This window comes from Harpegnathos saltator, unplaced genomic scaffold (genome assembly GCF_003227715.2).
Source record: "Harpegnathos saltator strain DR-91 unplaced genomic scaffold, Hsal_v8.6 scaffold174, whole genome shotgun sequence".
NCBI lineage: Eukaryota > Metazoa > Arthropoda > Insecta > Hymenoptera > Formicidae > Harpegnathos > Harpegnathos saltator.
In genome coordinates, this window is record NW_020229955.1 from 264,731 (window position 1) to 274,593 (window position 9,863).

The following is a 9,863-nucleotide window of genomic DNA, read 5'->3' on the forward strand; positions in this document are numbered from 1 at the left end:
TGAACATAAATTTATAAATTCTGCAATCTATATAAAATTATATTATGTAAGGAAAAGATATATATATATATATATTGATTCAACATTGTTTCTCCAATAGTCTAGATAAGGGTTTATCGCTGTCAAAGTTCACATCGTGTAACCTATGATAGAAAAGGTTTTTACTTTCACACCCATCGTGACAAAAACTTTAAAGTTCTTTGAAGGGAGAAACAAAATATTTCAAATGTAAAAAGCTTACTATTTGAAATTTGTGTTAAGATTAAGGATAAATATGTAGAACATTCTAAAAACTTCATAAATACCATTGAAAGTCTCAATTGCATTCACATAAACAAGTCTGCCAAGTACTCCTCAAATTCCTTCTCTCTTGTTTTCTCCACATCTTCTGTTGGCTTTTCTTTCCAGATATTTGACTTATCCACATTAGTATTTTCAGCGCTAGTTTCTGTTTCATGCAAACTAGAATCTAGTTCTGTTTGCATATCTGATTCTAAATTACTAGATGTAGTAGGTACGTTATTGTCAGCATATATACCCAAACGCTTCAAACATTTTTTTCTTTTGACTTCACGTTTTTGTGAACTGTAATTAAGTTTGGCAGAACATTCTACACATAGCCCTGAATGTAAAGGAAACATTATTACTTTGTAGTACTTTCTTATAATCTGAAACTAATCTTAACTCAATTGTGACATACTTAATTTTACCAAAGCGTTCTTCTTCTCTCCATGTTCTACATAGCCAAAGTTAAGTTCCCAAGAACGAAGACTTTCCTTTTCTTTGCAAGTTTTGCTCCCACATTCAAATTGTCCTTTCCCAACTATTACTTCCTTTTCAGTTCTCCATCTTAAAGCAACCTATATATCATATACATTATATCAAGTAGAACAATTAAATGTACCATTTTTTTATTTTCATATAAAACACGACATTGTATAAACATAGAAATATAACAATAGAAGATATTATATACCTTATTACACTTATAATACGTAAGATCACATATACAATATTCCTTGAATAATTTATCATAGTATTTTTTTGCCAATCTAGCACCCCATGTATCTGCTACATCTTTGTCTTGATCCCACAGAAATTTGTGATTTTCTCTAATGACATCATAATCAGTTTTGTCCCGGGACCTCGAAACAGGTCGAAATGTCAGGAGCTGCTTGTTTCAAAGTTTATACAGTTGTAATTTTCACGCGATACTTATCAAAATCGTCACAAGAAATCATCACAGATATCTATCAAGTTATTAATTTTATATGTGATGTCTGTATAATAATATTTTCTCACCGATATGATTGGCAGAATACATTGCGAAAGTTTAACCAAATATTGTTAGAGAAACGTGCGTATATTTAATAATCGCAAGGGAAAAAGAAAAATTAGAAAAACATATAGAAGGTAGAAAATAAAAGCAGATTTAATATGTGATATACAAGGAAATATCCGATAATAACCGGAAATAACCTTCCGATAAATGTAAATTCGTTAAAAAAAAAAATGAAAAATTTAACATACGTGTCTCGCTTCAATGAAGATATAGATTTTCCGTGTAATGTCAAGTAATCGTTTATAAGCTTCTTGTGTCTATCGTAAGCTGACAAGTGTTCATACGCTGAAAACATTGCTGCTGAATTAGGCTGGATCGTACAATAAAAGATATTTTGACAATAACACAAACTGGCAAAATTGTCGACTGTTCACTGAAACAGAAAGAAGAGGTTACAGTTTACTTTTCGTTATCTCATACCAGAAGCGCCTCTAAAGTCATAAAATGTAAACTACTTAGCCAATATCCATGATTTTCTCGATGGGTAACACTCTATGTTTACAATTTTGATTCTATTCCATATAATACACCAGGCCAACGTAATCTTAGAGAGAGAGAGAGGGAGAGAGAGGGAGAGAGAGGGAGAGAGAGAGAGAGAGAGAGAGAGAGTGAGAAAGAGAAAGAAAAAAAGAGAGAGAGAAATTTGATGCTCGTTGATCTCAAGTGCCGAGATATAATATAATATTGTACAACTAAGAAAGACATACTTATAATTGAAATGTTTATTTTCAAGATTCCATTCATTATTATTGTTATTTTAAGTGCCTCCATTACGAGTGATAATGAGTCTGATTTTTGTGAAGTACCTGATGAATATACTGACAACTTAAAGAAATGTTCTACCCAAAATTATTTTACACAAAAACGGTTCGGAATTGTTGTTAGAAAGAGAATTGTTAGAGAGAGACTCATTTTATTTTGTTGAATATGGCTACTCAAAAATTACAGCTTGTTTGTATATACAATACAGTATGCATAATTTTTCTTTCTTTTACAGTTATATTCTTTATGATGTAAATCCACCAGAGGGTTTCAATTTAAGAAGAGATGTTTACATTCGTATTGCAGTTTTTCTGAAGAAGTTGATTGAAAGAAATAAAGAAGTTCAGTGGCAATTGGTTTTAGCACCATGGGGTAAGATTTGCATCGAAAAGTTATGAATATATTTTCTAAGGTTTATATGATCTTTTTCCCCCTCTAGACACATTTAACTTTTATAATATTTAACCCAGGTAATTTGTATCATTGGCGAAGTAAACATATAGGGCAGCAAGAACTTATACCATGGAATACTTTTTTTGATATTACAAGTTTGCAAAAATATGTGCCAGTTATTGAAATGTATCAATTTATGAAAGGTATAATTTATTTTTTATTAACTGTAAAATTGTTTTGCATAATATCTAATCTGTGAGAATTATTCTGTGTTATAGTTAAGTCTATATTTTATATCAATATATATATATATATATATATATTCTTTCTGTAGTGTGGTATAGCGAGAATGTAAAATATAAACTGTTTATTTGACTTTATAATAGTTTGATTCTAGAATATTCATCCGGGAGCAAGCTACAACTTGATTGTGTATACAATTTGCAAAATGATGATGAAATGTTCAAGACAGGTAAATTTGAAGATAAAAACGAAGAGATAGATTGTACTCATGATGCTTTACCATATCACAAGGTAGATCGTCAAACATACAACGGCCCATTTTGGGGCTACCATAATATCACTGCTAAGGAAGTGAAATGTCTGAAGTTTCATGGTGTAGCATCTGCTCTTTATCAAAATCTTTGGCCATTGCAATATAGGTATAAGATAACTTTATTATTTCTATCTTACTTTTATATAATGACATTAATGGCTGGAGACTGTTTGTAGATCTATAATGTTTGATCATATGGAGATTGCCTTGCATGATGAATATGGATCAAGAGAATACTGGAAAGCTAGGCGCAGTATGCGTTATAATTCTGAACTCTACAACATTGCGAATGAGTATAGGAGAACTTTTCTAAATTCCACGAATGAAAATGATAATATAAAACGACCTATAGATTGGACCAAGGAGAAGGTACATTAAGGCAATGAGCTGAAGATGAATGTAAACAAGAATTGAAATTAAAATGATTATTATTTTATACTTAAATTTTTATCTGCGACAAAAGAAATTGGATTAATTTAACACACACAGTTTTGTTCACCACACAAGTTACTGAAGCAACTCCTTTGGGCGTATCTATAACTTTGCTTTACACTTGATCCATTTATTGCACTTGCTCCAATCTACCATGTATAAATTATTTAATTGTCAATAATGAAGTTATATTGAATCTATGTAACTTTAGAGTCAACAAAGGGTAAAGGGTGGTCCATACTTGGCAGTTCATCTTAGAAGACGTGATTTTATTGTTGGTCACAAGGACTCTATACCAACCATAGAAAATGCTGCGTCTCAATTAACAGAAAAAATGGATAAACTCGGATTACATGTGTTATTTGTTGCGACAGATGCTGCACCAGAAGGTAAAAGATACAACTTATAAATGTGACTTACACAAATATTTCAAGTCACAAAAATCATTCCTACACTACAGACTTTTTAGTTGGTTTTTCCTTGACAAAAATATTGACAATGAAGGATAAGAGACTTGTAAGGAACTACAGTAAATAATAAGATTATATTAAAAAATAATTTGTACATTTAAATATTTGTTACCTATTTTATGTGGTTAACAACATACAATTTCAGAATTTGAAGAACTCAAGCGGTATCTAAAACGACACAAAGTTGTGAGATATGTGCCATCTTTGTTTGAATTAAATAAATTTAAGGATGGGGGAGTGGCTATCATTGATCAAATAATTTGTTCACATGCCAGGTAAGAAGACAAAATCCTTTTAAACACTTGTGCAGCATGTAATATATGCATAAATATGTAATAATCCTATATAAAATTATTTTGTTAGGTATTTTATAGGAACGCACGAGTCTACTTTTACATTTAGGATACAAGAAGATAGAGAGATTATGGGTTTCTCACCAAAAACTACGTTCAATCGCTTGTGTAAGGATAAAAACAGGAAATGTAAAACAGGAAATGGACAATGGCAAATTGTCTGGTGATAAAATGTGAATATATTCAATAACCTTTTTTTATATATAGAATAACATTTTTGATATGTTCCACACTTTTTATTGTAAGCAATGGATATATATAAATTCTCTCATAGCAATCTCATCTTTTATACATACGTATATGTGTCTATATACTTTTCTCTCATATAAATTACTTCTACTTATATTATTACCTATTTAGTTATTGGTTTATATTTTTAAAATTTATATGCTGTTAATTGGTCACAGGCCTGGCAATTAATTCTTGCTCTCTGCGTAATTCTTGTTCGCGTTGTTGCTCTTTGTTTAATGCTTCCTTTTGCTTTATTTGTTGCAAACGTAACGCACGTTTCTGTAACTCAACTCACTTTCTTGTTAATCTAAATGAAAACATTAGCATCGACATTTATATCCAAAGAGTGAATGATTGGATGATTTACCTTTAACTTGGAAGTTCTTTCATGAATACTGATCATCTCTTTTCTTATTGATGCTAATTTCCCTTGATACACTTTAATCGTAGCAAACTACAACATATATTCTTTTGTATGTCTTTTTCCATCAATAAGTGGAAACTTAAATATTCTCAATGTTATGCAACCATAAATTCCTTACCATATCATTTAGATCTACATCTTCAAATGTTTCATTTATCTTTTTGTTCTCAGATTGCATCTGAGCAAGTACAGTTTCTTGTTTGCTCCTGTAAAAGAAAATATAACAAACAGTCAAAGAATAAAATTTTTATTATCTGTGTTAATACTATGTACACTTACGTTAGTTCCAAGAGTTCTTTCTTAACTTGTTCCAGTGGAGGCTGATAAATGTTCAAGAGACCCTCTGCCAATTTTTCTATAGCCTCTGTGAAATCTATCACATCCTTGCTAACGAAGAATGAATAATACTGTTAAATCGTAAAATGGAAATCATTAAAATTAATGATAACATTGCGTTTTGATTTTTATATTTTACGCTGTCTAATGAAATTTATTATACCATAGTTAGCTTTACGCACGAGATCTCAACCCTTATTGTCTTTCGTACAGATTGCAGATGCAAATTGTGAAATATGTGGGAGGAAGTTGCTCAGGCATTAATATTAAAGCTAATGCGAATAATTGGAGAATTAAATAAGCTATCTTCAGAGAGTATCGATTACTCGAGAGATCATTTGAACATTTGTAACGCATAAACAGTTAGTTTGATGTAAACAAATCTGTGAGGTTACCATTCCTCCTGCTCAGTTCCTAAGTAAACTTCAGCAGTCTCAGTTTCACTCATATCTGTCATCATCTTTGTCGTCGTTTCTCTTTCTTTATCTTATTCACGTTTATACGCGTGATTTAATTATGCACATTAGCATGTAAAAAAAAGTGCACGGAAGAATTAAAAAAAAAACAATCGTGCAATATTTAGCGTAATTGAAAATGCGGTAGAAGCTCTATAATTTGATATGTTTTGTAAATGCACCGATAGAGGACAGTAAATATAGGGTCTCGGTGCGACTACGGTGCGGGTCGCATCTGTTTTCAGACGGTCGTGTTATATCACTTTTCTCCTGCAGGTGCTACCGGCTTTCTCATTTGAGTTTTTCCGATTAGTCTTTTGTTTTTGGTTTATTACGAACTTTAATTTGAGTTTTTCTTTTTTGGGCTTTTCGTATCGAAAGCTTTTTGCCCGTCCATCAGGCTTTTGATTATTCTGGTGGCACGTGGTGTACACGTGATCACTCGTATACAAGTGATTTATCTGTCGGGACGGAGATCGATCCTACGGATGTTACTCCGGATATTAATGCAGAGGAAAATTTATCTGACGCAAATATGTCACGCAATAGGAATAGTCCGAGAATTAAGTCTAGTGTTGTGCCTGAGAAACAAAGGGCTCTCTGTTCAGACGATCTGAAGGAAGAGCTCTTGTTCGGATTTCAATTTTCAGATTAAATGCAATAAAGATAATATTTCCTCTGCTACCAGCATTGCTTCCACTATTTCCATATCACCCTCTGCGGAATACCTCTTTCAGTCATATCTGAAAAATCATGGATGTCATGAACGTACAATCTTATATACAGACGGTAGCAAACTTGGCTCTGGTGAAACAAGTTGTGCCGTGTTCTCTTTTAACCCTTTGATCGAACAGAGATTCAGTCTTTCTAGCTTGATTTCTATCTTTGCTGAACTCACAGCCGTGTTAAGCTAAGACTCCATGCATGCGGTGAGCTGCGGCAAATGCTGCGATGACCAATCAGGAGGGAGGCGCAAGTCCGGTTGCGGCAAGCTCCGGCATGCGTCTGTCTTCTGATTGGTCACCGCAGCCGTTTGCCGGAGCTCACCGCATGCATGGAGTCTTAGCTTTACACACCCTCAGAATAAAATTTCTCCCAAATGCTTGAGTGTTGCATCGTCTCCGGTTAACAGTAGCTTTTGCTGGACCTATACTACATTTCTGCCAAAGCTCGTCATCAATCGGTGACCCCAAGTTTGGCAGCAGCCCTTGTCAGATTATAGCCCAGAAAGAATTAAGCTCCTTGCACAATGCCCGGCAACAGGCAATAAAAATAAAAATAGGCCAATCACAATAGATTATTCTTGTAATATTTGATTGTAATTGGTCTATTTTTATTCTTATTGCTTGTTGCTTGGCATTGTGCAAGGGACCTTAGCCTCGCTCTCGCTCGCTCTCGCGTCGCTGAGCGAGAACGAGAGCGAGAAAGAGGGAAAGAGGTATTCTCGCTCGCGTCGCCGAGCGAACACGAGAGCGAGAAGGAGGGATTGATATCTCTCTGTCGCTCGGCGCGCCGACGATTGCCGAGCGCGTGGTCCACACGGATAGGGCCAGAGCATAGACTTCTGCATAATGCATAATACACAGCGCATAAGAGAATCAACAAATCAGAGTTCTTAATTTCTGTCCTGAGGAGGGACAAATCATGACATCCATGATTTTTCAAATATGACTGAGAGAGATATTCCGCAGAAGGTGATATGGAAATAGTGGAAGCAATGCTGGTAGCAGAGGAAATATTATCTTTATTGCATTTAATCTGAAAATTGAAATCCGAACAAGAGCTCTTCCTTCAGATCATCTGAACAGAGAGCCCTTTGTTTCTCTGATTGGTTGATTCTCTTATGCGTTGTATATTATGCGTTATGCAGAAGCCTGTGCTCTGGCCCTATGACTGGAGCCGGCTATGCGTGCGTGCGTGATGGGGGAAATCAGAAAAGAGGCATGGACATTAGCATCGTAGTTCATGTGCACGGTTGTGCAGAGGGCGCCTCACACTCGGGCTCGGCTAAAAGCGGCCCGTGACCTCTCTCCTTCTTCTCTCTGCCGTAAACACACACGATTACGCATGTTTTGCTTGTTATGTGTGTTACATTAAACAAATGTTCCGTTTCAGTTGCAATTTTGCAATTTTCAGAAGAGAATACAGTGTCTTTCCGAAGCATTATATTCAACCAACATTTAGGAAAGATGAGCAGGAAGAGTTACTTCAAAGCGAAGATGGGAAGAAAATCGGTCATGAACTCGTCAAACCAGCGTTGGCAACTGACACATGCTCCGACTTTTACGATCCCAAAGTGATGTGAGAAATCATCCCAATTTATTTCTCATCAAATTTCTGCACTTTACGATAAATAAATTGTTCGTTATCATTGATCACTTTTACTTGCAGGAAATTTACAAATGTCATTATGAGAAATGGAAATAAACTATTGGCAAAGAAACTGGTAACTTATGCTTTTGAAAATGTAAAGAGGATACAGTTGCAACGTTATCACAAGGCAACCGACGAGGAGGAGAAAGAAAAGATCGAATTGGATCCTGTTAGGGTTTTTCACCATGCTCTCGCTAATTGCACACCAGTTTTATATTTGAAAGCAACTAAGAAAGGTGGAATTACATATCAGGTAGTATACATAACAGACATATTAACTAGATACAAATAAAACGACTAAAATTTTATAATTATACAATTATTTTTTCAGGTGCCTGTACCGATTGAATCTTCAAAAGCACAACATACAGCAATGAAATGGTTGATAGAAGCTACAAACGATAAAGGACATGAAGAAAGGTTCTATGACACATTAGCCAGAGTACTAGTAGCAACTGCTCAAAATCAGGTTTATAAATTGAACCATTTTAAGTTAAATTTATTTCCACTATTATTATTTATAATATATGCATTACATACTACGTGTATTGCTGTAGGGTGGTGCGGTCAGACGAAAGCACGAATTATACAAAAAATGTCAAGAACATCGGGCTTATGCACACTTTAGGTGGATGTAGATATGATAAGTATGTTTTATTTAAAAATAAAATGATAAAAAGAATACAATGTTTATGTACAGCATATACATATAGAAACTATTAAGCTGTTCCTAATACACATTTGAAATTATTGACGTCTGTTATCTGTCCTAGTTTTAAATTTATTTTTAGCTTTTTCTTCTGTGAAGTAAACAGGATTGTCTTATAAAGAGGATCGGTAATACGAAGCCTATTATCTGATAAAGGAATTACATCATGGATGTTGGTCTTCAAGTCGATTCTCCGCCCCCAATAATTTATATAAGATAATATCACACTTTCTTCGTCCAAATTTATATATATTAGTCCGACGAGATTGTTACACAGGATTGTGGTAGAGTGTAGCCATGCGGATAGTATAAGTACTGTAATAAAAAAAGGGGGAAAAACATTTATTGAGCGATAAGGACATTCGGCAATAAATAATTTTTAATATGTGTTATCTTACCGGTAGATATTGACGCACCAGCTATATTATTTGAAACAGCATTGATCAAATAAAGTCCAATCATTACAGGCACAACCGCGCCGGTAATATAAGTGAAACTACGTTTCCCAGCATTTACAGCACTGACATGAGCGACATAGGGAAAGAAATAGATTATTTTATAACCAGGAAATTTTTTCGAAGCGAGTTCCATAGTTGGTTTCTCAACGTCTCTTTTTTTCGTAGCATGACTTAATGTGCTACACTGAAGTCTAACGTTACTTAAAACACGGTACAAAGAGCGTTCGCAGAGTTTCAACGCAAGCCGAGAATACATTGCAGGTTAGGTTGTAGCAAATTAAAGAATTGGTTGCTTTCAGAAAACAAAGCGCTCACTGAGCGCTCGGTAACTATTAGCCCTTACTGTTAGATCCTTACATTCAGACCAATAACGTTGACGAATTACTCAACCGTTGTGTTGTCTGAACGCAGCCGCTGATGCTGCAATTATAAGAGGTTATATTTACAGCAGAGCACACACAGGCATACGCACATACCACATGAGAGGAAGATATCGAAATTTGTTGTAGAAAGAATCCCATTTCCTTTTTTTCCCTTTTACTTTTATTATATAACGACTACATTGTAAG

The 9,863-nt window shown here is 34.4% G+C and overlaps 5 protein-coding genes across 8 annotated transcripts; 2 read left to right on the forward strand and 3 right to left on the reverse strand.

The window, feature by feature from the left end:
- Positions 1–39: 39 nt before the first annotated feature.
- On the reverse strand, positions 40–1,844 carry LOC105189513 (protein FRA10AC1 homolog). Its single transcript, XM_011151663.3, has 6 exons — positions 1,798–1,844; positions 1,531–1,715; positions 977–1,145; positions 701–860; positions 306–622; positions 40–143 (listed from the first exon to the last, which is right to left on the reverse strand). The coding sequence occupies exons 2-5, from the start codon at positions 1,635–1,637 to the stop codon at positions 327–329; spliced, it is 732 nt and encodes a 243-aa protein (XP_011149965.1). The 5' UTR covers positions 1,638–1,715; positions 1,798–1,844; the 3' UTR covers positions 40–143; positions 306–326.
- An 86-nt stretch (positions 1,845–1,930) lies between these two features.
- Positions 1,931–5,335, forward strand: O-fut2 (O-fucosyltransferase 2). 2 transcript variants are annotated; one of them, XM_011151669.3, is made up of 10 exons: positions 1,931–2,209; positions 2,340–2,476; positions 2,575–2,700; positions 2,895–2,969; positions 3,036–3,159; positions 3,230–3,422; positions 3,697–3,874; positions 4,101–4,230; positions 4,319–4,481; positions 5,278–5,335. In XM_011151669.3, exons 1-9 carry the CDS (start codon positions 2,061–2,063, stop codon positions 4,473–4,475), a joined length of 1,269 nt encoding a protein of 422 aa, XP_011149971.1. In that variant the 5' UTR covers positions 1,931–2,060; the 3' UTR covers positions 4,476–4,481; positions 5,278–5,335. The 2 variants fall into 2 exon arrangements, with proteins under 2 accessions (XP_011149971.1, XP_011149970.1); XM_011151668.3 differs by having other exon boundaries at positions 2,895–3,159.
- Positions 4,488–6,046, reverse strand: Pldn (biogenesis of lysosomal organelles complex 1 subunit pallidin). 3 transcript variants are annotated; one of them, XM_011151664.3, is made up of 5 exons: positions 5,695–6,046; positions 5,243–5,350; positions 5,082–5,169; positions 4,907–4,993; positions 4,488–4,818 (listed from the first exon to the last, which is right to left on the reverse strand). In XM_011151664.3, the coding sequence occupies exons 1-5, from the start codon at positions 5,757–5,759 to the stop codon at positions 4,702–4,704; spliced, it is 465 nt and encodes a 154-aa protein (XP_011149966.1). In that variant the 5' UTR covers positions 5,760–6,046; the 3' UTR covers positions 4,488–4,701. The 3 variants fall into 3 exon arrangements, with proteins under 3 accessions (XP_011149966.1, XP_011149967.1, XP_011149968.1); XM_011151665.3 differs by having other exon boundaries at positions 5,243–5,370; positions 5,695–5,829; XM_011151666.3 differs by lacking the exon at positions 5,695–6,046 and adding an exon at positions 5,463–5,678 and having other exon boundaries at positions 5,243–5,370.
- Positions 6,047–7,778: 1,732 nt separating this feature from the next.
- mRpS7 (mitochondrial ribosomal protein S7) lies at positions 7,779–9,228 on the forward strand. Its single transcript, XM_011151671.3, has 5 exons — positions 7,779–8,055; positions 8,146–8,380; positions 8,459–8,596; positions 8,685–8,774; positions 8,919–9,228. The coding sequence occupies exons 1-4, from the start codon at positions 7,856–7,858 to the stop codon at positions 8,763–8,765; spliced, it is 654 nt and encodes a 217-aa protein (XP_011149973.1). The 5' UTR covers positions 7,779–7,855; the 3' UTR covers positions 8,766–8,774; positions 8,919–9,228.
- Positions 8,781–9,644, reverse strand: LOC105189598 (transmembrane protein 186). The gene is made up of 2 exons (XM_011151822.3): positions 9,235–9,644; positions 8,781–9,151 (listed from the first exon to the last, which is right to left on the reverse strand). Exons 1-2 carry the CDS (start codon positions 9,548–9,550, stop codon positions 8,847–8,849), a joined length of 621 nt encoding a protein of 206 aa, XP_011150124.1. The 5' UTR covers positions 9,551–9,644; the 3' UTR covers positions 8,781–8,846.
- Between the last annotated feature and the right edge of the window lie 219 nt (positions 9,645–9,863).